The 27,859-nt window shown below is 45.2% G+C and overlaps 1 protein-coding gene across 3 annotated transcripts in view; it reads right to left on the bottom strand.

Annotated features, from left to right (window-relative positions):
• The window catches only part of LOC139534670 (cGMP-specific 3',5'-cyclic phosphodiesterase-like), a 127,967-nt gene that overhangs the window by 37,417 nt on the left and 62,691 nt on the right, over positions 1-27,859 (bottom strand). For all 3 annotated transcript variants that reach the window (XM_071333990.1, XM_071333988.1, XM_071333989.1), the window contains exon 8: positions 4,576-4,643. In XM_071333990.1, coding sequence (XP_071190091.1) covers positions 4,576-4,643 — 68 coding nt within the window. The remainder of the gene's footprint in view (positions 1-4,575; positions 4,644-27,859) is intronic.

Below are 27,859 nucleotides of genomic sequence, written 5' to 3'. Positions count from 1 at the left end.
AGTTCTTATGTCTTTTGATCAGCTGAAACAGAAATACCACTTGCCTAACAGGGACTTCTTTAGCTACCTACAACTACGAAACTTTATTAGGGTGTCTCTCAAGGGACAATGGAACCTACCAAAGATGTCACCTATTGTACAACTCTGCCACGCAAACCAACCACTGTTCAAGACCATTTCCCGTGTTTACGATGCTCTTATGTCAGGACTAACACTGCCTGAGCTAGATAAACCCCGACTTAGATGGGGAAAAGATCTGGGTATTGATCTTGATGAGGGTCTATGGAGGGACCTATGCAGGGATGGTGTTACATCCACATTGAACTCCAGATAGAGACTGATCCAGTTTAATTTCCTCCATCAGCTCTATATCAACCCATCTAGACTGCACAAGTTCAACCCTGATATCTCCTCCCTATGTTTTAGATGTGGCTCAGATGAAGGAACATTCCTCCATTCCACTTGGCAGTGTTCAAAACTACACGGTTTCTGGCAGGGGGTATGCGATACCATATCCTCAATTCATGGGGTTGCATTCCCTTTAGACCCGGAGGTCTGTCTACTGGGCAACTTTACTAACACCAATCTTAGGCAAAGCCACACTATAAAGTTAACAGAAATATTGCTAGCGATTGCTAAGAAATGTATCGCCTTAAAATGGAAACTGGATTCCCCCCTGCCAGTTGCAATGTGGCTATCAGAAGTTAATAGTTGTATCCCACTGGAGAAAATTACTTACCGCTTGAGGAATAAGTTAAATACATTTTACAGAATTTGGCAACCTTTTATTGACTATATGGAGAATCTCCCCCCACATCACATTGAATGAATCTCTATATTATCCTTATATAATGTTTCACACGTAATGTATAATATGTAGCCTACAGCAGGTGACTATATGATCCAATGTCTCATTATATATATTTTTATTGTATGTTTGTATATATAATTATAATTTGTTTAATTTTTTCTTTCTTTGTTACGCTCATCTGTTACTGTCACTTTGTCCTATTGTTGTCTAATATCTTTTCACGTTTGTCTTGAATGTTGTTAATTGGAAAATGCAAAAAAAAAAATAAATAAAAGAATTTAGACATCTGTGGTATTGTGTTGTGTGACAAAGCTGCACATTTTAGAGTGGCCTTTTATTGTCCTTATCTTGGCAAAGGAGAAATACTCACTAACAGGGATGTAAACACATTTGTGCACAACATTTGAGAGAGATTAGCTTTTTGTGCATATGGAACATTTCTGGGATTTTTATTTCAGCTCATGAAACATGGGACCAACACTTAACATGTTGCATTTATATTTTTGTTCAGTATAGTTATATAAACTTAACAGTTTCTCTTGCAAAAATATATGTATGATAGTAACGACTCGGTTGTCTATCTGATACAATGTGTCAAATACCTTTAACACTTGAAAATCATGCAATTATGCATTGAATTCAATTGTAAGAAATGCATTATTTAGAAATTAATAATTATTAAATAGCAAAGGTGCATTGGCCCATTGTGCCAATGTGGTCATGTTTTTTGGGTTGTTGGTGCCCTATGAGAGTGAGTGAGTGAGTGAGTGAGTGAGTGAGTGAGTGAGTGGGTGGGTGAGTGGGTGAGTGAGTGAGTGGGTAGGTGGGTGAGTGAGTGAGCGAGCGGGCGGGCGTGCGAGCGAGTGAGCGAGCAGGTGAGTGAGTGAGTGAGTGGGTGGGTGGGTGGGTGAGTGAGTGAGTGAGTGAGTGAGTGAGTGAGTGAGTGAGTGGGTGAGTGAGTGAGTGAGTGAGTGAGTGAGTGAGTGAGTGAGTGAGTGGGTGGGTGGGTGAGTGAGTGAGTGAGATGGTGGGTGGGTGGGTGAGTGGGTGAATGGGTGAGTGAGTGGGTGAGTGTAGAGGAATAAGAACTGTCTCCAGTGAATTTGAGTCAAAAACAGTCCAATATGGTTGGCACACTGTTTTCTTTGATGTGTGTGTGAGAGTGAGTGTGACAGTGAGTGTGAGAGTGAGTGTGTGTGTTGGTCATCATTAAAACTCTCACATCCGAGCTCTCTTTTATCTAGACTAGATATGATTAGATGGTAATAGAAACTGATGAGAGAGACTGAGCAGCTGGAGAATGTGATGGAATTGGCTTGAATGGTACTGGACAGGATAGTGTGTGCGTGCGTGTGTGCCTGTTTGCGTGCGTGTGTGCGTGCGTGCGTGCGTGCGTGCGTGCGTGCGTGCGTGAGCGAGAGAACGGGATCACAGGTTAACACCAGGGGCTGGATTCCACCTCCACAAGAACATTCCGGAACAGAACAAAGAGTAAAGCAGAGAAGCTGTTCTGTTCTGTCCTCATCTAAAAAGAGTCCTTGGACATTCAGTCTTTGGGCTAACTGTCACAGTGTGTTCTCATCAACGCTGAACCTGGCAAGTAAACTGTGTTAATATGGGGTGTGTGTGTGTGTGTGGGGGGGGGGGGGGGGGGGGGCGTACGTCGGCCTGCTCGTAAAACATCTCCCACCACTGAGTCAAAGCTAACATCCTGCTATTAGCTGTATCCCCTGGGCCCCCGCAGAAGGCTACAAATGACTGGCTCCCCAGGCAGGAGTAGTCCTACAGTATACACAGAACAACCTACTTGACCCATTAGAAGATGGAAACAGAGTAGAAGTGTTTGGGTCCGCCAAGCCAGAATGTAAAAGAACGAGACACAATGGGGAGGGGGGGGGGGGGGCCGCGTCTGTTTCATTTCACTTCTGTCCTCCTGGATGTCTCAGTTTCTTTGTCTCTAAGTCTTGCCTGGGAGCAAGCTCTCTCCTTCTGTCTCTCCCCATTTCTCTACTGTCTGTAGAACACACTCTCTCAGACAAGTAGGCAGACTGACACACACACACACACACACACACACACACACACACACACACACACACACACACACACACACACACACACACACACACACACACACACACACACACACACACACACACACACACACACACACACACACGCACACACACACACACACACACACACACACACACACACACAATCCTAATGGCTGTGAGAGGAGAGTGTGTGAGGTGGCGATAGTTAAAGACTGAGGTGAACAGTAGATGCTCCGATGCCTGGCGGGCTCCGAGACATATGAGAACGTCACCCCCCAGGATCAGGGCGATGGATTCACCTCCCCTCCAAATGTTTATGTAAGGCTTATTTATTTTCCCCTGTCAGAGGACGAGTAGTCAACCACTCTCATTCTCCATCTCATCTCCTCCTCCATCTCGTTCCCCGTCTCATTCTCCCTCTCTGTCTGTCTTTCCTCCCCAGTTAAATAGATCTGATAAGCTCACCACAGGTTAAGATTTTTGGGATGTTGGTAGTTGGTGATGTACTGTATGAACAGCAGCTTGTGTGGTCTGAACCCAATCCGTACGAAACCATAACCTTCAGGTGATCTTTAGTTCAAACGCCACACTGTCCATTAACAGCCTACTATAAGGCAGAAAAGACGGACAATTTCTGATTCCATCTTGTCAGCAACAATAATGTATTAGTATTTATTTAATATAAATGTATTAGTATTTATTTAGTATTTATTTATTAGTATTTATTTAGTATTTATTTATAGTACTTAGTACATAGTACAGCCATTTTATTCTTGCTACCAAGAATGGTTTAGATAAATAGAAGACAAATCGCTGTTAACCTAAACTGAGTTCAATTGTGTTGAATTCAGTTGAGTTCCAAGTCATTAGACCCTGATCTTGGACAGCTTGTGAAAAAAAGGGCATGAAGTTGAAGGAAGGAACTTGACTTGCCATCTCCTGACAGACCTCCCTATTACTTATTAAGACATGAAGCTTAGCTGCCCACGTGGGCACCCAACATAGCCAGTCAGGCAGCATAACAAGTCCGTAGCTCTCGGCTGGGCCCTTGGCCTGTGCTTGTTAGGCCATCTCTGAAAGCCTTCCAAAAGGGAAAGAAAAATCGCCTTTCAATGTGATCGATTGCTCCTAAACAGATTGTGATGGAGGAGCTGTCAAATGTGTCTTAAAAGGGGTTCGTAGAAGAGTTTTTATATCAGGGTCCTTTAATAGGGGTAGGGCCGTAGCTCCGGATCCGATGTTGTGGCTCTCGCCAAAGGGGGATGATGTAGGAATTTTCTTCAAACTAGAGTCAACTCTGTTAAAGTCAGAGAGGTCTTGACTAAACATCATAGTTGGGGTCAGGAGCTTTTCCTGACCACATGACCTTTCACCTGGAAAAACATCTGACCCTACACAAAGATCATTGCTGGAGGACTCTCTCTTTCTCTGCCCCCCTCCCCACCCCACCTTCATAGGCCTACAAACACAATCCCTCAAATCTTACGAATACGCAGTCCATTTATACTACCAAGTTTAAATCATAATCATGATTGTAAATAATGATTGTCAATTAGTAATTCTCAAATTGAAAGCCATTCACATTGTATTGGGGTAGTACCTCATCCCATCCACCAACTATGTCTAGATACATGGCAGCCATATTTGTTATATTAGACAACCAGTTTCAAATTATCCATGTTTAACAGTTAGAGGTTATCGTCTTACCTTTTGGGGGTGTCCATGGCCTCTCCCAGGTCCTCATATTCCATGTGAAACACGCTGGAGAAAGAGTTCTGGAACATACAACCACCACAACGGTTATTTACCTTATGGCAGCCATTACTGACTATGAAGGGAGACGAAGGGAGAGAGACATGCCAGCCCAGCAAAAATGAGGGAGAGGAGAGAGAGAGAGAGACATGCCAGCCCAGCGGGTGATGTGGCCTAGCTAATGCTATTAGTCTCCAGTGACAGTACACACAAACTCAGCATAGCATAGACCTCAAAGGGAGAGAGAGAGAGAGAGAGAGAGAGAGAGAGAGAGAGAGAGAGAGAGAGAGAGAGAGAGAGAGAGAGAGAGAGAGAGAGAGAGAGAGAGAGAGAGAGAGAGAGAGAGAGAGAGAGAGAGAGAGAGAGAGAGAGAGAGAGAGAGAGAGAGAGAGAGAGAGAGAGAGAGAGAGAGAGAGAGAGAGAGAGAGAGAGAGAGAGAGAGGGAAGTTGTTTACCCACCAGACATCAAAACAGAGAAAGCTAAGAAAAGTTTCAAAGGTTTGTTGATGGGACAGAACCATGAATGCCTGTTTGCAGATCTTACCAGTTGCAAAACAAGAGCAAATTAAATTTTTAATACCAAACGAGGGCACATATGGAAAAGGGTTATTTGCAACCATTTCCCTTTTTCAAAAAAGAGAGGCATCAGCCAAGGATGTCAGATCAGCATTTTTGAAGAAGCTGACCATAGCAACACATATCAAACAGTAAACGTATATAATAATGGAACTGTATTGATACAAGGCAATGATTCAAGCCTCCAGGCTTTTGAGAATAGGTTTACTACCCTAAAAGCAGAAGCTGAAATCATCTCAGAAACTGAGGAAAAAGTCAAGGAGGGAGATGACGGTGAAAAGCAGGCCCCAACGGTCTCTGTGACCCAGCAAGAAGCCCTCAGTGTCCCTCTACCTACCTCACCTGCAGCAGACAGAGCCTACAACACCAAGAACACCTGCTATGCAACGTTTCCACAACACCCTCTCTCTAGTTGAAGCAGAGGTCATAGAACTCCGAGAGAACATGCTTCAAGAGGAGGACACTGTCCAGAAACTTAAAGAAGAGATGAAACAGTTCAAGGAGGAGAGCAGAGCATCTATTGCTAAACTAGAAAGCAGAATGGACAAACTGAGTCAGACAAATGATGACCTCAGAGACCATCTGAGCACAACAAGAAAGCAGCTAGAGCAGAGAGAGAGGTACATTGACCTCCTCAACCAGCAGCGAGTCATTATGTCCTCTGCATCTGGAGAACATGTCCACCAGCTTGGCATAACACAAGCAGAACCCGAGACCAGCATGGCCTCCACCACACAGCCTGATGACACTGCACCAGCCTACCAGTCTGCTCCAGCCCAGGTCAGCCAACCAGCCTCTCAGTCTGCTCCAGCACAGGTCAGAATACCAGTCTCCCAGTCTGCTCCAGCACAGGTCAGAATACCAGTCTCCCAGTCTGCTCCAGCAAAGTGTGCTCCAGCCCAGGTCAACCTACCAGCCTCTCAGTCTGCCTCTCAGTCTGCTCCAACACAGTGTGCTCCAGCCAAGGTCAGAATACCATCCTCCCAGTCTGCTCCAGCACAGTGTGCTCCAGCACAAGTCAACCTACCAGCCTCTCAGTCTGCTCCAGCCCAGGTCAGCCAACCAGCCTCTCAGTCTGCTCCAGCCCAGGTCAGCCAACCAGCCTCTCAGTCTGCTCCAACACAGTGTGCTCCAGCCAAGGTCAGAATACCATCCTCCCAGTCTGCTCCAGCCAGACAGTCACCCACAACTGCAATCCTTATTGATTCAAATGGGAAGTTCTTAGTCCAGGAAAGATTATTCCCTAGACACCAGGTGTATAAGTTCTGGTGTCCTACAACTGACAGTGCAATGCAGCTACTCAGTCAGACCAGGATTGACACCCTCGACAACATCATCATCCACACTGGCACAAACGACCTTCATGCCAAAGGTGAAGATGTATCTGGGGCAGTGAGAAGAGTGGCAGAACGGGCACAGGCTGTGTTCCCAACAACCAATATAGTTGTGTCCACCCTCCTACCAAGAAAAGACTTCCCAGGACAGTTGATCGACAAAATAAATCAACAGATCACTGTGGACTGTGCCTCACTACTCAACGTCAGAACGGCTCACCACCCCACTCTGACATGTCAACACTTATACGATGATGTACATCTTGATCAGGACAGTGTCAGAACCTTTGCCAAGGACCTAAAAGATGCAACACTTGGCAGGGACCCACACACCCATCACCCCAGCAACAGAGGTCCCCCGCCCCACCTTCTGAAACAACAGTACCTCCACCATCCCCAGGAGAAAAGAGCGAGACACGGCTTATTACAGCACAGCTCTACTAGACCAGGCCCAACACAACACAGATTTACGAGACCAGGGCCTTCACAACACAGCTCTACTAGACCAGGCCCATCACAACACAGATTTACGAGACCAGACCCGCATCAGGACAACACGACTAGACCAGGCCCAACACAACACAGCTCTACTAGACCAGGCCCATCACAACACAGCTCTACTAGACCAGGCCCATCACAACACAGCTCTACTGGACCAGGCCCATCACAACACAGCTCTACTGGACCAGGCCCATCAGAACACAGCTCTACTAGACCAGGCCCATCACAACACAGATTTACGAGACCAGACCCGTCTCAGGACAGCACGACTAGACCCGGCCCATCACAACACAGCTCTACTAGACCAGGGCCTTCACAACACAGCTCTACTAGACCAGGCCCATCACAACACAGCTCTACTGGACCAGGCCCATCACAACACAGCTCTACTGGACCAGGCCCATCAGAACACAGCTCTACTGGACCAGGCCCATCACAACACATCTCTACTAGACCTGGCCCATCACAACACATCTCTACTACACCTGGCCCATCACAACACAGCTCTACTGGACCTGGCCCGTCACAACACATCTCTACTGGACCTGGCCCATCACAACACAGCTCTGACCACTACTCCAGGGTCGGACAGAACACTGTCCTTCAGAGAAGTACACCACATGATGCAGTCCACACCATGTATCATTCAGATCATCAGCCTACATATGCTGAGGTAACCTCTGGCAAAAGACACCTAGAACAATCAGAGATAGGAGAGGTGCGCCAACTACTGCAACTAATATGCAGACTACTGGGCTAGACGGGCACGCACACACGCACGCGCACACACACACACACAGGGTTGCAGATTGCATTGTACTTATTTTTTATGCAGTCTTATTCCATTCTTATTCATTTGTTTACAACTATTCTTAATTTTTTATTGGCACCGGTATAATAATAATATTTATATATAATGGTGTGTGTGTGTATGTATGTATGTATGTATGTATGTATGTATGTATGTATGTATGTATGTATGTATGTATGTATGTATGTATGTATGTATGTATGTATATATGTGTGTGTGTGTGTGTGTGTGTGTGTGTGTGTGTATGTATGTATATGTATATATATATGTATGTATATGTATATATATATATATATATTATTTTGTATTGTTTTCAATGTACTTTACTCAAACCAGTGAATATCACTTATTATAAATGAGATCATTAACTATCAGCTCTTGGAATATCCAGGGACTTTACTCTTCACATTTTGGTTATAAAACAACAAATCCAGAATTTATTAAAAACATCCAGGGACAGGACATCATAATCCTACTGGAAACATGGTGTCGTGGAGACATAGATACTCAGTGTCCCTCAGGGTATAGAGAAAGCTTACTACCATCAATCAAACATAAAAATGTTAAACGGGGCCGAGACTCAGGTGGAATCATCATTTGGCATAAGCAGGACTTGGCACTGAATGAAATGAAAAAAGGTACCAGTCACATTTGGCTAAAACTTAACAAAGGTACAATCTATTGTGACAATGATGTGTACATATGTGCAGCTTATGCTCCTCCTTCAGATTCACCATATTATGATGATCAGTTTTTTGACAATCTCCATACAGAAATCATTACATTTCAGGCAGAGGGTAAAGTGCTTCTTTGTGGAGATTTCAATGCAAGAACAGGTTCTGAGCCTGACTACACTGATGCGGGAGGTAACCACCACATATTTGGTCACCCCTCCTTGTACAGCAGCCCTATTATAAATAATAGAAACAGTCCTGACCAAATACTGAACAAAAATGGGAAGGAGTTAGTGCATCTCTGTCGAGCCTTAGGCCTGTACATGCTTAATGGTAGAATCAGAGGGGACTCTTTAGGTCAGTTTACTTACTGCTCAGCTCTTGGGACAAGTGTAGTCGATTATGCCATCACGGACATTGACCCCTCCTCCATTAGTGCATTCACTGTCAGACCACAGACACCATTGTCAGATCACAGTCAGATCAACGTGTTCTTGAAGAAATTAACCGGCAATATTCATTCAAAAAAACTGCCCAATAAACTATTCAACATAAACCAATCATACAGATGGGCTCCAAACAGTGCAGAGAGATTCATTGAAACATTGAACTCAAAAGAAATGATGAACTCTATACAGTTTTTCAATAACTCACAATACCAAAACAATAAAGATGGTGTCAATTCGGCTACTCTAAACATCAACTGCATATTCCAAAAAGCAGCATCGAAAGCAAATTTGAGAAAACCAAAGAAATGCAACATCAGAAACAAAAAACAAAATGTTTCTGACAAATGGTTTGATAATGAATGTAAAACAATTAGAAAACACCTAAGACAAATGTCAAACAAAAAACATAAGCAGCAAAACAACCCAGAGCTACGATATGAATACTTTGAAACTCTGAAACAGTATAAACATACACTGAAACGCAAGAAACTGAATTATACCAACAAGACACTTGATGAAATTGAAAACGCAATTGACCAAAATCAGTTCTGGGACATGTGGAACAATTTAAGCACAACAAAGCCACAAGAATTAGCCATACAAGATGTAGGAATTTGGAAAACTTATTTTGATAATCTATACAAAAACATCCCACAAAAAGACTTAAAACAGAACCAATTAGAAATTAAAGAAAAATTGAACATCCTTGAATCAGTCATTAAAAATAACCAAAATCCATTAGATTACCCAATAACCCAACAAGAACTAAATGAAAAGCTCAAATCTATTAAATCAAAGAAGGCTTGTGGTCTAGACAACATCAGAAATGAAATGCTGAAAAACAGCACACCTGAGTTGCAAAATGCTGTGCTTAAATTGTTCAACATGGTTTTAACTTCTGGCTGCTTCCCTGATGTCTGGAACCAGGGGCTCATCTCCCCTATCCACAAAAGTGGAGACAAATCAGACCCCAATAATTACAGGGGAATTTGTGTAAACAGTAACTTGGGAAAGGTTTTCTGTAGCATTTTGAATTCAAGAATCCAAACCTTTCTTCAAGAAAAAAATGTAATAACTAAATGTCAAATTGGCTTTCTCCCTAACCATCGCACTACTGACCATATATACACCTTACACACACTAATTAATAAACACGTCCACCAAAAAAAAGAGGGCAAAATCTTTGCTTGCTTTATTGACTTTAAAAAAGCATTTGATTCTATTTGGCACGAAGGGCTATTCTACAAAATTCTACAAAGTGGGCTTGGTGGTAAGGTGTATGACTTAATAAAATGTATGTACACAGAAAACAAGTGTGCAATAAAAATCAAAAACCAAAGAACAGAATTCTTTTCACAATGTCGAGGTGTGAGACAAGGCTGTAGTTTGAGTCCAAATCTTTTCAACATTTATATCAATGAATTAGCAGACATGTTGGACCATTCTCCAGCCCCAGGACTCACACTATTTGACACAGAGGTGAAATACCTGCTATATGCTGATGACTTGGTACTTCTATCACCAACCAAAGAAGGTCTTCAACAGAACATTAATATTCTAGAGCAATATTGCCATAATTGGGCCCTGGCAGTAAATTTCCCAAAAACTAAAATCATGATTTTCCAAAAACAAAACAGATGTCAGAAACACAAATATAAATTCACCCTGAACAACACCATAATTGAACACACAAAAAATTACACCTACCTTGGTCTGACCTTATCTGCATCGGGAAACTTTAATATGGCAGTGAATGCACTCAAAGAAAAAGCCCGCAGAGCATTGTATGCAATAAAAATGAAATTATTCAAAATCAACATCCCAATTAGAATTTGGACCAAAATATTTGACAGTGTAATCCTACCAATAGCTCTTTACGGAAGTGAGGTTTGGGGGCCACTCAATAAACTGGACTTTAAAATGTGGGACAAACATCCAATTGAAACCCTACATGCAGAATTCTGTCGGAAAATCCTACAAGTCCAGAGAAATACACCAACTAATGCATGTAGGGCAGAATTGGGCCGCTTTCCAGTAATAATGAAAATACAGAAAAGATCATTAAAATTTTGGCTACATCTAAATTCAAGTCCAAATTCGAGTCTGCAATTTAAAGCACTTCAAACCCAAGAGCTGAGCCCAGAAACGAGCCCTCTCAGTCAGCTGGTGTTGGACCTAACCAACCAAGCTGACACCAGCACTGCTTCAAAACAAAGAATTCCAATAAACAAAATCATGAACCAATCAAAGGACTCATATTTACAACATTGGAAAAACGAAACAAAATCCCAAAGCCGACTAAATTGCTATCTGACCCTAAACAGAGAATATGAATTGGCTGAATATCTCTACTCTGTCAGAGATTCGAAGCAGAGACAGATCCTTACCAAGTACAGGCTGAGTGACCACCGATTGGCAATAGAAACCGGCAGACATAAAAAGACATGGCTACCCAAAGAGGAGCGTGTATGTTGTCACTGCACGACAGGGGAGGTAGAAACAGAGATGCACTTTCTCCTTTACTGTGATAAATATTCCTCACCAAGAGATTCATTATTCACAGAAATGACTACATTTATTCCAAATTTTAACTTATTAAACCCAGAGGAAAAACTAAAAATACTCATGGGCGAAGGAGCAATGGCTCCTCTTGCAGCCAAATATGTATTTGCCTGCCATAGCCTGAGGGACACTGAATAATAACATCTGCATAGTAAGCAGTAACTTACTTATTATGACTGTTATTGTTTTTACTGTTATTGTTATTAGTATTATTATTGTTGTTTATCATTCCAAATAGTAATGGTATGGGTGGTAATGGTAATGATAGCAGTTTAATGATGGTGGTGGTGGTAGTGGTGCATTACACCATACATAACATTCGACTATTGACTGTTACCATTTTATTGTTACTATTTTTATATTTAATTTTGTATTATTATTTACTGCCATTCTATATTATTATTTGTCATTGTTTTAATTGTATTACAATGTATATTGTATACATTGTTGCTTTGGCAATATTGACACAATGTTTTTCATGCCAATAAAGCAGCTTGAATTTGAATTTGAATTTGAATTTGAGAGGAGAGAGAGGAGAGAGAAGGAGAGATAGGGAAAGAGACAGAGGGAGAGAGACAGAGAGGGAGAGAGAGAGAGAAAGTGAGGGAAAGAGCGGAAGAGAGAGGGAGAGATACAGAGAGAGAGGAAGAGATACAGAGAGAGAGGGAGAGATACAGAGAGAGAGGAAGAGATACAGAGAGAGAGGGAGAGATACAGAGAGAGAGGGAGAGAGAAAAGTGTGTGTGTGTTTGTGCAAGCCGTGAGAATACTAAGCATAATGATGATACCTGAAGGTAGCAGCATGTCGTTTTTAAATATTAAACCCAAACCATAGCCCTAACTTTAACCACTCGGGATGAATGACTAAACTGTTAACCTCTGCATTGTTTCTGTTTTGACCATGCAACCGCGCTGAATTAATGCGGCAAAAATAGACATTTGTTGATAATACGTCGAAATTTCAAAGGGAAACTATGAGATCTTGTTGGTCTGTGTGTGTGTTTACGTCTGTACTCGTCAGGTTTGCATGGGCCCTCATGTAAGTTAATGTTGACTTCAGAGAAAGTGTGCATTATGACGTGTGAGTGTTCATACAACGGGTGTGTCTATTCCTGAATGCTGATTGGTTAAAACCGCATTCCAGCCAGTGTCTATTCCACAAGTTAACACCGGCTAAATCGATGATGTTAAAATGCCTATTTACTCTGTACCATCTGACTGCGCAATCCACTGTCTCATCAGCCCAGCCAGGCAATTTATAAACTTGATCTCCACAATATAAAGAATCTAGACCTTATCTCACATTTCTTTTCGACTAACATTTAGTTTTCAACAGTGGAGCTGATGTGTATAAACCTTGCTGTCTGCCTCTGACATTTGCAACATTGTTTCAATATTCAAATTCGATCTCCAGCTGTCCCGTAGTAATGAACGTGTCGGAAGTCGGGACGAGACAGATAGGCAGGCAGTGTTTCTCAGCCAGTCGAAATCATGAATCTGCTGGCATAATTTTTATGGATATATACAAAGAAATGTCAATTGAAAAAAGTGCAGCTAGTTTAGTTTGCAGTCTTTCCAGGTTCAGTTTGAAGTGATCGTGTTAGCTGTGTTGTTGTCCTCTGAACAACAGCGTACTAACGAGAGAGCACATTATCTATGCCAGGCGAAATCGCGCCACATTACCTCATTGTTATAGATGTATTCAAATAGTCACTAGAAAACAGCTTAACAAATGCAAATGCAGCTACTTTGCTGTTATTCTGGCTTTTTGACGTGACTGTAAATTAGCCGTAGTTGGCCAGCCAGTATGGCAACCAAACCGACAGAACGAACGACCAGACGGCTTGGGTAGCAACCCTGGATTTGTGTCGGGGCTATATCTTGTGGAAGGCTGAAATAGTATGAATAAATTCATCAAAATGTAAAAAAAATATGAAAATATGTCAATAATTATTTGAATATGTTGGTAACCCATTACATAAAAGTGATAATGCCCTCGAAGCCGGTGTTTGGAAGATATATTTGCACGGTTTGCCGGCAAATACCATTTAAATGTAGATGTTTTTTGCATTGGATATATTTACCATATCATATGGAGACAGAAACATAAACCTTTTACCTTATCATAAGTAGACATAATTGCAAATTATTAAATCCTTCCAATAGAAATTTTAAAAAACGATTTAGTTAAGAATTACACTTTAATTAAATTAGTTGACTCTTCACATGGGATGATTTCACTGAACAACAAAAGAAAGGGAATATTGAATGATCCCCAATGATCCATCGCATCTCCCAAAAACATTTTCAACATACATCTGTAAAATGATAGTCTAGAAACTAAAGTTTGGTTGTCTTCCTCTCAGGAATCCATGTCTTCTCCCTGGACCTCCTCAATGTCCACCTCTTGAACATCAGACTCTGAGGCCTCATCTTCAGTGTCACTTTCCAACCTTGTTGAGGATGGCTCGTTGTCAGGCTCAAAAGGACTCAAATTTGCATGGATGGCCACCAATATTTCAACCCTTGTATTGGTCAGCCTGTTAGGTGCTTTGGTGTGTGTGTTCCCAAACAAGGACCAGTTGCACTCTGAGATGGCTGATGTTGGTGGGATTTGGAGGAGGATGGAGGCAACAGGGAGAAAGAGCCTCAGATCCAAAGTCCCTTCCACCAGGTGGCTGATGAGATATGTTGGCACGACTGCCATATTGCATCTCCATCCCAAAATCATTGCTTAGAAGTGTACTTCGCCAGACTGCCAAGAACCTTGCCCTCATCCAGGCCAAGGTGGCGAGACACAGTAGTGATGACACCATAGGCCTTGATCTCTGCACCAGACAGGATGCTCTTGCCAGCATACTTGGGGTCCAACATGTACGCTGCGGTGTGTATGAGCTTCAGGCAGAAGTCTCCACGATTTTAGATGTATTTCAGAACTGCAGTTTCCTCTGCTTGGAGCAACAGTGAAGTGGGCAGGGCAGTACGGATTTTTCTCTTACATCTGCAAGCAGAGTCCGAACATCAGACAGGATGGCATTGTCTCCCTCAGTCCGTGCAATGGCTGCTGTTATAGGTTTCAGGAGTTTCAGGCTGCTTACCACACTCTCCCGAAATAAATCATCCAGGAGGATCCTCTTGATGGGGCTGTCCTTATCGGCAGATTGTGATATGGCCATTTCTTGGAGACACCTTCCCCCCCAGGAGACTGTCAAACATGATGACCTCACCATCCCAACGGGGGTTGCTGGGCAGCTTCTATGTGGTGCTCTTCCTCTTCATTTTGCTTGGTGAGGTAGATTGCTGCTATAACTTGACGACCCTTCACATGAGCCTTAACCATTTCCTTGGCTCTTGAGACTCAGCTGTACATGTGATGGAAGAGTGCACTGCACATGATGGAAAAATGCACTGTGCATGTAGAGGGTTGCAATTCCATTGAATTGGGGATAGTTTAACAAAAATATGCCACAAGACCTAGAATTGCCTTATGTGTATCCCACAAAAAAGGTTCACTGTTATAATCAAACTTTTTTGATGAATTTAAGCAAAATTCCCAAAATTCCCGGGCTTAACATCCCATGGAAAATTTCCAAAAAAATGCTGGAAATTTACCAAAAAGTTTTCCAGCCCTTTGCAACCCTATGAACCCCCGAGACCAACCAGTAATAACTGAGGCACCACCGTCCGTACAACCCTCTCTCTCCCCACTCCCAACGGAGAGAGGGAAGTTTATATATTTCAGGCCTGGCCAGAAGCTGAGTTTATTTCAGCATTCCCTGACTCACGGTTACCCCCTTATAGGGACTTGTTTTCAACCTGCGCTCTCCCTCTCGCAGAGTATCCTTTTTCCATTTTTAAGAGCCGAGAGGGTGAGGCAGGATGGTCTGATCCTGAGTAAGTCAACTACATGAGAGTGGGGGAAGTTGTGTTCAAAAATGTAAACAAATAAATAATCTACCTCACTTTCTATCACGGGGTGTCATACAACTCAATCTGAGTTAAGTCTGAATGGGTCTCGTGTTAAACATACAGAATATCTCTGTCAAGCTTTAGCCTGTCAGGGAAAGTTTGCATTAAATCCCATAGGGTTAACTTTTTAAAACTTTTGTAGGGGTATATACATCCCCCTATGTCAGTGGTGTTTGGCTGGATTATTATAGCAGCAGCACAAGGGCCTTTTAACGAGACATGCCATGCCTGCAATTGTTTAGTGTAATAACTAATCCAGGTTGTTTATAAAGGTCCATGTTAGCTAAACGAATCCCAGTCTCCTTGTCTGGCCTGTTTGGTTATATCACATCTGATACACCTCTCTGTTGGATTCAAGTCAGCGTCTGACCCAAAACAACAATGTGATGAGAGTTTTAACGGCAGGAGAGCATGCGGACTTCCCGTCGGCGAACCAAATGTCAGAGTCTATCAGATATCCCGTCGCCACTTTTACGGCTCAGTGGATAATGTGTACAACGTCCCAGAAAGGAACAGAGAGGAACAGAAGCATCCCTGTTCATTCAGTTAACGAGATTTCATAGCTCTAACTTGACAAATGATTTGGAGGCTTGTTTAACGCTAGCTTTGTCATTTTCCTGGACTTGGCTTGTAGAGGGAGTTTACAAACAGAGGAACATCAAATCAAATCTAATTTGTCATATGCGCTGAATACAACAGGTGTAGACATTACAGTGAAATGCTTACTTTATAAGCCCTTAGCCAACAATGCAGTTTTAAGAAAATACCTTTAAAAAAAAGTAAGAGATAAAAATAACAAATAATTAAAGGGCAGCAGTAAATAACAATAGCGGGGCATATGTACATGTCGGTAGAGTTATATGGCTTAGTTGAGTTAGTGCAGACGTTTACATTGAGAGAAGCATATGGGCTTGTCATACAGATAGAGACAATGTTCTCTCTCTCTCTCTCTCTCTCTCGTCGTTTTTATCTCTCTCTCTCTCACAGCAAACACAGCACTAGCTTAAAGTAAGACTTGTAATTTATACTAAGAAGGAATGGTTGCAGTTTCCATGAATTTTTCAAAACGAATCTATAGATTATTTTCACCGTGGAGACACTGTATACCCGCAAAACACCAGTCTCAAAGCCAACAGTGAAGAGGCGACTCCAGGATGCTGGCCTTCTAGGCAGAGATCCTCTGTCCAGTGTCTGTGTTCCTCTGTCCATCTTAATATTTTATTTTTATTGGCCAGCCTGAGATATGTCTTTTTCTTTGCAACTCTGCCTAGAAAGCCAGCATCCCGGAGTAGCCTCTTCACTGTTGACGTTGAGACTGGTGTTTTGTGGGTACTATTTAATGAAGCTTGTGAGTCGTCTGTTTCTCAAACTACACACTCTAATGTACTTGTCCTCTTGTTCAGCTGTGCACCGGGGCCTCCCACTCCTCTTTCTATTCTGGTTAGAGCCAGTTTGTGCTGTTCTGTGAAGGGAGTTGTACACATCGGTGTACGAGAATAGACTGACGAGTTTCAGAAGAAAGGTCTTTGTTTCTGCCAATTTTGAGTCTGTAATCGAACCCACAAATGCTGATGCTCCAGATACTCAACTAGTCTAAAGGAAGGCCATTTTTATTGCTTCTTTAAATCAGCACAAAAGTTTTCAACTGTGTATAACTGTCACGATCGTGTGGTTGAGAGACGGACCAAAACGCAGCATTTGGAAAATAAGCCATCTTCTTTTATTAACACCACGAAGATGAACACGACACAAAACTCTATACAAACTAACAAAACAACAAAACGACCGTGAAGCTACAAACGTTGTGCACATACATACAGGCTACAAACGTTCTACATAGACAATTTCCCACAAATACCTAAAGCCTATGGCTCCCTTAAATATGGCTCCCAATCAGAGACAACTATGACCAGCTGTCTCTGATTGAGAACCAAATCAGGCAGCCATAGACTTTTCTAAACACCTACACTCAACCATAGACTATACTAGACACATACACTAAACCATAGACTATTCTAGACACATCCACTCAACACAAACCCATACACTCTAACAAATCCCCCTAGACACTCCAAACCACCCAAGACAATACAAAAACACAAACCTAACCCCATGTCACACCCTGACCTAACTAAAATAATAAAGAAAACAAAGAATACTAAGGCCAGGGCGTGACATAACCCCCCCCTTAAGGTGCGAACTCCGGGCGCACCAGCACATAGTCTAGGGGAGGGTCTGGGTGGGCTTCCGTCCACGGCGGCGGCTCCGGCACTGGTCGTGGTCCCCACCCCACCATAGTCACTACCCGCTTTCTTAGCCCCACTGGAATAAGGGGCAGTACCAGACTAAGGGGCAGCACCGGACTAAAGGGCAGCACCAGGATAAGGGACAGTACCGGACTAAGGGACAGTACCGGACTAAGGGACAGCACCAGGATAAGGGGCAGCCCCAGGATAAGGGGCAGCTCCGGACTGAGGTACGGCAGCTCCGGACTGAAGGGCTGATCCTGGCTGGCCGGCTCTGGCGGATCCTGGCTGGACGGCTCTGGCGGATCCTGGCTGGACGGCTCATGGCTGGCTGACGGATCTGGCTGCTCATGGCTGGCTGACGGATCTGGCTGCTCATGGCTGGCTGACGGATCTGGCTGCTCATGGCTGGCTGACGGATCTGGCTGCTCATGGCTGGCTGACGGATCTGGCTGCTCATGGCTGGCTGACGGATCTGGCTGCTCATGGCTGGCTGACGGATCTGGCTGCTCATGGCTGGCTGACGGATCTGGCTGCTCATATCTGGTTGGCGGCCCTGGCAGATCCTGTCTGGTTGGCGGCCCTGGCAGATCCTGTCTGGTTGGCGGCTCTGGCAGATCCTGTCTGGTTGGCGGCTCTGGCAGATCCTGTCTGGTTGGCGGCTCTGGCAGATCCTGTCTGGTTGGCGGCTCTGGCAGATCCTGTCTGGTTGGCGGCTCTGGCAGATCCTGTCTGACGATCGGCTCTAGCGGCTCCTGACTGACGATCGGCTCTGACGGCTCGAGACAGACGGGCGGCTCTATTGGCACTGGGCAGACGGATGGCTCAGATGGCGCTGGGGAGACGGATGGCTCAGATGGCGCTGGGGAGACGGATGGCTCAGATGGCGCTGGGGAGACGGATGGCTCAGATGGCGCTGGAGAGACGGATGGCTCTGGCCGGCTGAGGCGCACTGTAGGCCTGGTGCGTGGTGCTGGAACTGGTGGTACCGGGCTGGGGACACGCATCTCAGGGCTAGTGCGGGGAGCAGGAACAGGGCATACTGGACCCTGGAAACGCACATTAGGCCTAGTGCGTGGTGCCGGAACTGGTGGTACCGGGCTGGGGACACGCATCTCAGGGCTAGTGCGGGGAGCAGCAACAGGACGCACAGGACTCTGGGAACACACAGGAGGCTTGGTGCATGGTGTAGGCACTGGTGGTAATGGGCTGGAGACACGCACCATTGGACGAGTGCGTGGAGGAGGAACAGGGCTCTGGAGACACACTGGAAGCCTGGTGCGTGGTGTAGGCACTGGTGGAACAGGACTGGGGCGGGGAGGTGGCGCCGGAAATACCGGACCGTGCAGGCGTACTGGCTCCCTTGAGCATTGAGCCTGCCCAACCTTACCTGGTTGAATGCTCCCCGTCGCCCGACCAGTGCGGGGAGGTGGAATAACCCGCACCGGGCTATGTAGGCGAACCGGGGACACCATGCGTAAGGCTGGTGCCATGTAAGCCGGCCCGAGGAGATGTACTGGTGGCCAGATAGGTAGAGCCGGCTTCATGGCACTTGGCTCAATGCTCAATCTAGCCCTACCAGTGCGGGGAGGTGGAATAACCCGCACTGGGCTATGCACACGTACAGGAGACACCGTGCGCTCTACTGCGTAACACGGTGTCTGCCCGTACTCCCGCTCTCCACGGTTAGCCTGGGAAGTGGGCGCAGGTCTCCTACCTGCCCTCGGCCCACTACCTCCTAGCCCCCCCCCCCAAGAAATTTTGGGGTAGTACTCACGGGCTTCCAGCCTTGCCTCCGTGCTGCCTCCTCATATCGCCGCCTCTCTGCTTTCGCTGCCTCCAGCTCAGCTTTGGGACGGCGATATTCTCCAGGTTGAGCCCAAGGTCCCTTTCCATCCAATTCGTCCTCCCATCTCCAGAAATCCTGTGTAGGTGGGTCCTGTTGCCGTTTCACACGCTGCTTGGTCCTTTGGTGGGACATTCTGTCACGATCGTGTGGTTGAGAGACGGACCAAAACGCAGCATTTGGAAAATAAGCCATCTTCTTTTATTAACACCACGAAGATGAACACGACACAAAACTCTATACAAACTAACAAAACGACCGTGAAGCTACAAACGTTGTGCCCATACATACAGGCTACAAACGTTCTACATAGACAATTTCCCACAAATACCTAAAGCCTATGGCTCCCTTAAATATGGCTCCCAATCAGAGACAACTATGACCAGCTGTCTCTGATTGAGAACCAAATCAGGCAGCCATAGACTTTTCTAAACACCTACACTCAACCATAGACTATACTAGACACATACACTAAACCATAGACTATTCTAGACACATCCACTCAACACAAACCCATACACTCTAACAAATCCCCCTAGACACTCCAAACCACCCAAGACAATACAAAAACACAAACCTAACCCCATGTCACACCCTGACCTAACTAAAATAATAAAGAAAACAAAGAATACTAAGGCCAGGGCGTGACAATAACATAATTGCAAAAAGGTTTTTCTAATGATCAATTAGCCTTTTAAAATGATCAACTTGGATTAGCTAACACAATGTGCCATTGGAACACAGGAGTGATGGTTGCTGATAATGGGCCTCTGTACGCCTACGTAGATATTCCATAAAAAAATCAGCCGTTTCCAGCTACAATAGTCATTTACAAAATTAACAATGTCTACACTGGTATTTCTGATCAACTTGATGTTATTTTAATGGACAACAAATGTGCTTTTCTTTAAAAAACAAGGACATTTCTAAGTGACCCCAAACTTTTGAACGGTAGTGTGTACATATATATATATATACAGTGGGGAGAACAAGTATTTGATACACTGCCGATTTTGCAGGTTTTCCTACTTACAAAGCATGTAGAGGTCTGTAATTTTTATCATAGGTACACTTCAACTGTGAGAGACGGAATCTAAAACAAAAATCCAGAAAATCACATTGTATGATTTTTAAGTAATTAATTTGCATTTTATTGCATGACATAAGTATTTGATCACCTACCAACCAGTAAGAATTCCGGCTCTCACAGACCTGTTAGTTTTTCTTTAAGAAGCCCTCCTGTTCTCCACTCATTACCTGTATTAACTGCACCTGTTTGAACTCGTTACCTGTATAAAAGACACCTGTCCACACGCTCAATCAAACAGACTCCAACCTCTCCACAATGGCCAAGACCAGAGAGCTGTGTAAGGACATCAGGGATAAAATTGTAGACCTGCACAAGGCTGGGATGGGCTACAGGACAATAGGCAAGCAGCTTGGTGAGAAGGCAACAACTGTTGGCGCAATTATTAGAAAATGGAAGAAGTTCAGATGACGGTCAATCACCCTCGGTCTGGGGCTCCATGCAAGATATCACCTCGTGGGGCATCAATGATCATGAGGAAGGTGAGGGATCAGCCCAGAACTACACGGCAGGACCTGGTCAATGACCTGAAGAGAGCTGGGACCACAGTCTCAAAGAAAACCATTAGTAACACACTACGCCGTCATGGATTAAAATCCTGCAGCGCACGCAAGGTCCCCCTGCTCAAGCCAGCGCATGTCCAGGCCCGTCTGAAGTTTGCCAATGACCATCTGGATGATCCAGAGGAGGAATGGGAGAAGGTCATGTGGTCTGATGAGACAAAAATATAACTTTTTGGTCTAAACTCCACTCGCTGTGTTTGGAGGAAGAAGAAGGATGAGTACAACCCCAAGAACCCATCCCAAACGTGAAGCATGGAGGTGGAAACATCATTCTTTGGGGCTGCTTTTCTGCAAAGGGGACAGGACGACTGCACCGTATTGAGGGGAGGATGGATGGGGCCATGTATCGCGAGATCTTGGCCAACAACCTCCTTCCCTCAGTAAGAGCATTGAAGATGGGTCGTGGCTGGGTCTTCCAGCATGACAACGACCCGAAACACACAGCCAGGGCAACTAAGGAGTGGCTCCGTAAGAAGCATCTCAAGTTCCTGGAGTGGTCTAGCCAGTCTCCAGACCTGAATCCAATAGAAAATCTTTGGAGGGAGCTGAAATTCCGTATTGCCCAGCGACAGCCCCGAAACCTGAAGGATCTGGAGAAGGTCTGTATGGAGGAGTGGGCCAAAATCCCTGCTGCAGTGTGTGCAAACCTGGTCAAGAACTAGAGGAAACGTATGATCTCTGTAATTGCAAACAAAGGTTTCTGTACCAAATATTAAGTTCTGCTTTTCTGATGTATCAAATACTTATGTCATGCAATAAAATGCTAATTAATTACTTAAAAATCATACAATGTGATTTTCTGGATTTTTGTTTTAGATTCCGTCTCTCACAGTTGAAGTGTACCTATGATAAAAATTACAGACCTCTACATGCTTTGTAAGTAGGAAAACCTGCAAAATCGGCAGTGTATCAAATACTTGTTCTCCCCACTGTATATATATATATATAGAGAGAGAGAAATCGAGAGAAAGACAGCGAGCGAGAAAGAGAGAGAGAGAGAGAGAGAGAGAGAGAGAGAGAGAGAGAGAGAGAGAGAGAGAGAGAGAGAGAGAGAGAGAGAGAGAGAGAGAGAGAGAGAGAGAGAGAGAGAGAGAGAGAGAGAGAGAGAGAGAGAGAGAGAGAGAGAGAGAGAGAGAGAGAGAGAGAGAGAGAGAGAGAGAGAGAAGAACCAGCTGGCCTGGCAACGAGAAACACACACACACACAGTCACCTGGATGGCTCCCTATTTGAGCCGAGGCCAGTTGCCGCAGTACTAATTAAGCTACAGTGAAAAAACAACCCCTATGGCCCAAGCTCTAATCTTTGACCAGCAATAAGCTTTACCACTTGGGTCAGTGCCCTAGCTCGACCTCAAACAACCACATAACATCTCATGAAGGACACGCTGTCTATGCTATTCATATTTACTGTTGTTGGACATCAGCATTTCAGCCAAAACACATGGACTTAGGAAATATGTCTGTTGTTAACCACAGACTCATATATTTTTATAACAACCGCCTGTGAGATGTTAACCACAGACTCATATCTTTCTATAACAACTGCCTGTGAGATGTTAACCACAGACTCATATCTTTCTATAACAACCGCCTGTGAGCTGTTAACCACAGACTCATATCTTTCTATAACTGCCTGTGAGATGTTAACCACAGACTCATATCTTTCTATAACTGCCTGTGAGTTGTTAACCACAGACTCATATATTTTTATAACAACCGCCTGTGAGATGTTAACCACAGACTCATATCTTTCTATAACAACCGCCTGTGAGATGTTAACCACAGACTCATATCTTTCTATAACTGCCTGTGAGATGTTAACCACAGACTCATATCTTTCTATAACAACCGCCTGTGAGCTGTTAACCACAGACTCATATCTTTCTATAACTGCCTGTGAGATGTTAACCACAGACTCATATCTTTCTATAACAACCGCCTGTGAGATGTTAACCACAGACTCATATCTTTCTATAACAACCGCCTGTGAGATGTTAACCACAGACTCATATCTTTCTATAACAACCGCCTGTGAGATGTTAACCACAGACTCATATCTTTCTATAACAACCGCCTGTGAGATGTTAACCACAGACTCATATCTTTCTATAACAACCGCCTGTGAGATGTTAACCACAGACTCATATCTTTCTATAACAACCGCCTGTGAGCTGTTAACCACAGACTCATATCTTTCTATAACAACCGCCTGTGAGATGTTAACCACAGACTCATATCTTTCTATAACAACCGCCTGTGAGATGTTAACCGCAGACTCATATCTTTCTATAACAACCGCCTGTGAGATGTTAACCACAGACTCATATCTTTCTATAACAACCGCCTGTGAGCTGTTAACCACAGACTCATATCTTTCTATAACAACCGCCTGTGAGATGTTAACCACAGAGTCATATCTTTCTATAACTGCCTGTGAGATGTTAACCACAGACTCATATCTTTCTATAACAACGGCCTGCTAGATGTCAGTGGAACGGTAATAAAGTGGGGGTCTGTTTCTAACTACTGTGGAACATGGATGGTTCTGTAACGTCCTGACCAGAGTTCTTATGTGTTTTGCTTGTTTAGTGTTGGTCAGGACGTGAGCTGGGTGGGAATTCTATGTTGTGTGTCTAGTTCGTCTGTTTCTGTGTCCAGCCTAATATGGTTCTCAATCAGAGGCAGCTGTCAATCGTTGTCCCTGATTGAGAATCATATATAGGTGGCTTGTTTTGTATTGGGAATTGTGGGTGGTTGTTTCCTGTCTCTGTGTTTGTGTTCTGCACCAGATAGGACTGTTTCGGTTTGCCACATTTTGTTATTTTGTTCGTTGTAAATGTTCACTGTTTTCGTTTAATTAAACATACATTTACATTTACATTTAAGTCATTTAGCAGACGCTCTTATCCAGAGCGACTTACAAATTGGTGCATTCACCTAATGACATCCAGTGGAACAGCCACTTTACAATAGTGCATCTAAATCTTTTAAGGGGGGGGGGGGGGGCAGAAGGATTGCTTTATCCTAGGTATTCCTTGAAGAGGTGGGGTTTCAGGTGTCTCCGGAAGGTGGTGATTGACTCCGCTGTCCTGGCGTCGTGAGGGAGTTTGTTCCACCATTGGGGTGCCAGAGCAGCGAACAGTTTTGACTGGGCTGAGCGGGAACTGTACTTCCTCAGTGGTAGGGAGGCGAGCAGGCCAGAGGTGGATGAACGCAGAGCCCTTGTTTGGGTGTAGGGCCTGATCAGAGCCTGAAGGTACTGAGGTGCCGTTCCCCTCACAGCTCCGTAGGCAAGCACCATGGTCTTGTAGCGGATGCGAGCTTCAACTGGAAGCCAGTGGAGAGAGCGGAGGAGCGGGGTGACGTGAGAGAACTTGGGAAGGTTGAACACCAGACGGGCTGCGGCGTTCTGGATGAGTTGTAGGGGTTTGATGGCACAGGCAGGGAGCCCAGCCAACAGCGAGTTGCAGTAATCCAGACGGGAGATGACAAGTGCCTGGATTAGGACCTGCGCCGCTTCCTGTGTGAGGCAGGGTCGTACTCTGCGGATGTTGTAGAGCATGAACCTACAGGAACGGGCCACCGCCTTGATGTTAGTTGAGAACGACAGGGTGTTGTCCAGGATCACGCCAAGGTTCTTAGCGCTCTGGGAGGAGGACACAATGGAGTTGTCAACCGTGATGGCGAGATCATGGAACGGGCAGTCCTTCCCCGGGAGGAAGAGCAGCTCCGTCTTGCCGAGGTTCAGCTTGAGGTGGTGATCCGTCATCCACACTGATATGTCTGCCAGACATGCAGAGATGCGATTCGCCACCTGGTCATCAGAAGGGGGAAAGGAGAAGATTAATTGTGTGTCGTCTGCATAGCAGTGATAGGAGAGACCATGTGAGGTTATGACAGAGCCAAGTGACTTGGTGTATAGCGAGAATAGGAGAGGGCCTAGAACAGAGCCCTGGGGGACACCAGTGGTGAGAGTGCGTGGTGAGGAGACAGATTCTCGCCACGCCACCTGGTAGGAGCGACCTGTCAGGTAGGACGCAATCCAAGCGTGGGCCGCGCCGGAGATGCCCAACTCGGAGAGGGTGGAGAGGAGGATCTGATGGTTCACAGTATCGAAGGCAGCCGATAGGTCTAGAAGGATGAGAGCAGAGGAGAGAGAGTTAGCTTTAGCAGTGCGGAGCGCCTCCGTGATACAGAGAAGAGCAGTCTCAGTTGAGTGACTAGTCTTGAAACCTGACTGATTTGGATCAAGAAGGTCATTCTGAGAGAGATAGCAGGAGAGCTGGCCAAGGACGGCACGTTCAAGAGTTTTGGAGAGAAAAGAAAGAAGGGATACTGGTCTGTAGTTGTTGACATCGGAGGGATCGAGTGTAGGTTTTTTCAGAAGGGGTGCAACTCTCGCTCTCTTGAAGACGGAAGGGACGTAGCCAGCGGTCAAGGATGAGTTGATGAGCGAGGTGAGGTAAGGGAGAAGGTCTCCGGAAATGGTCTGGAGAAGAGAGGAGGGGATAGGGTCAAGCGGGCAGGTTGTTGGGCGGCCGGCCGTCACAAGACGCGAGATTTCATCTGGAGAGAGAGGGGAGAAAGAGGTCAAAGCACAGGGTAGGGCAGTGTGAGCAGAACCAGCGGTGTCGTTTGACTTAGCAAACGAGGATCGGATGTCGTCGACCTTCTTTTCAAAATGGTTGACGAAGTCGTCTGCAGAGAGGGAGGAGGGGGGGGGAGGGGGAGGAGGATTCAGGAGGGAGGAGAAGGTGGCAAAGAGCTTCCTAGGGTTAGAGGCAGATGCTTGGAATTTAGAGTGGTAGAAAGTGGCTTTAGCAGCAGAGACAGAAGAGGAAAATGTAGAGAGGAGGGAGTGAAAGGATGCCAGGTCCGCAGGGAGGCGAGTTTTCCTCCATTTCCGCTCGGCTGCCCGGAGCCCTGTTCTGTGAGCTCGCAATGAGTCGTCGAGCCACGGAGCGGGAGGGGAGGACCGAGCCGGCCTGGAGGATAGGGGACATAGAGAGTCAAAGGATGCAGAAAGGGAGGAGAGGAGGGTTGAGGAGGCAGAATCAGGAGATAGGTTGGAGAAGGTTTGGGCAGAGGGAAGAGATGATAGGATGGAAGAGGAGAGAGTAGCGGGGGAGAGAGAGCGAAGGTTGGGACGGCGCGATACCATCCGAGTAGGGGCAGTGTGGGAAGTGTTGGATGAGAGCGAGAGGGAAAAGGATACAAGGTAGTGGTCGGAGACTTGGAGGGGAGTTGCAATGAGGTTAGTGGAAGAACAGCATCTAGTAAAGATGAGGTCAAGCGTATTGCCTGCCTTGTGAGTAGGGGGGGAAGGTGAGAGGGTGAGGTCAAAAGAGGAGAGGAGTGGAAAGAAGGAGGCAGAGAGGAATGAGTCAAAGGTAGACATGGGGAGGTTAAAGTCACCCAGAACTGTGAGAGGTGAGCCGTCCTCAGGAAAGGAGCTTATCAAGGCATCAAGCTCATTGATGAACTCTCCAAGGGAACCTGGAGGGCGATAAATGATAAGGATGTTAAGCTTGAAAGGGCTGGTAACTGTGACAGCATGGAATTCAAAGGAGGCGATAGACAGATGGGTAAGGGGAGAAAGAGAGAATGACCACTTGGGAGAGATGAGGATCCCGGTGCCACCACCCCGCTGACCAGAAGCTCTCGGGGTGTGCGAGAACACGTGGGCAGACGAAGAGAGAGCAGTAGGAGTAGCAGTGTTATCTGTGGTGAGCCATGTTTCCGTCAGTGCCAAGAAGTCGAGGGACTGGAGGGACGCATAGGCTGAGATGAGCTCTGCCTTGTTGGCCGCGGATCGGCAGTTCCAGAGGCTACCGGAGACCTGGAACTCCACGTGGGTCGTGCGGGCTGGGACCACCAGGTTAGGGTGGGCGCGGCCACGCGGTGTGAAGCGTTTGTATGGTCTGTGCAGAGAGGAGAGAACAGGGATAGACAGACACATAGTTGACAGGCTACAGAAGAGGCTACGCTAAAGCAAAGGAGATTAGAATGACAAGTGGGCTACACGACTCGAATGTTCAGAAAGTTAAGCTTACGTTGCAAAAAATAAATAAAATAAAAGATCTAATTGACTAAAATGATATAGTACTGCTGGCTGGTGAAGTAGCCTGGCTAGCAGTGGCTGCGTTGTTGAAAGTGAAGCTGGCTAGGTGACCTCGACAATTTCTCTAAATTTCTCTAAACTACACAATTATCATGGATACAAGGACAGCAAAGACAACTAGCTAACACTACGCTAATCAAGTCGTTCCGTTGTAATGTAAGTTTCTACAGTGCTGCTATTCGGTAGTAGTTGGCTAGCTAGCAGTGTTAGCTAGCAGTGTTGGCTAGGTAGGAGGACGGCAGCGCGGCAGGCGAAAATAGCTGGCTAGCTAACCGATAATTACTCAAAGCTACACAATTATCTTAGATACAAAGATAGCAAAGAAAACTATGTAGCTAGCTAACACTACACAAATCAAGTCGTTCCGTTGTAATGTAATCGTTTCTACAGTGCTGCTAATCGGTGGCTAGCTGGCTAGCTAGCAGGGTTGACTACGTTACGTTACGTTAGGACGAGAATACCTGGCTAGCGAACCTCAGCGAACCTCGATAACTACACAAT

Source organism: Salvelinus alpinus, chromosome 11, assembly GCF_045679555.1.
Source record: "Salvelinus alpinus chromosome 11, SLU_Salpinus.1, whole genome shotgun sequence".
In the NCBI taxonomy this organism is placed as follows: domain Eukaryota; kingdom Metazoa; phylum Chordata; class Actinopteri; order Salmoniformes; family Salmonidae; genus Salvelinus; species Salvelinus alpinus.
Note: the sequence above shows the minus strand (reverse complement) of the source record. Positions and strands in the feature narration are given on the sequence as shown.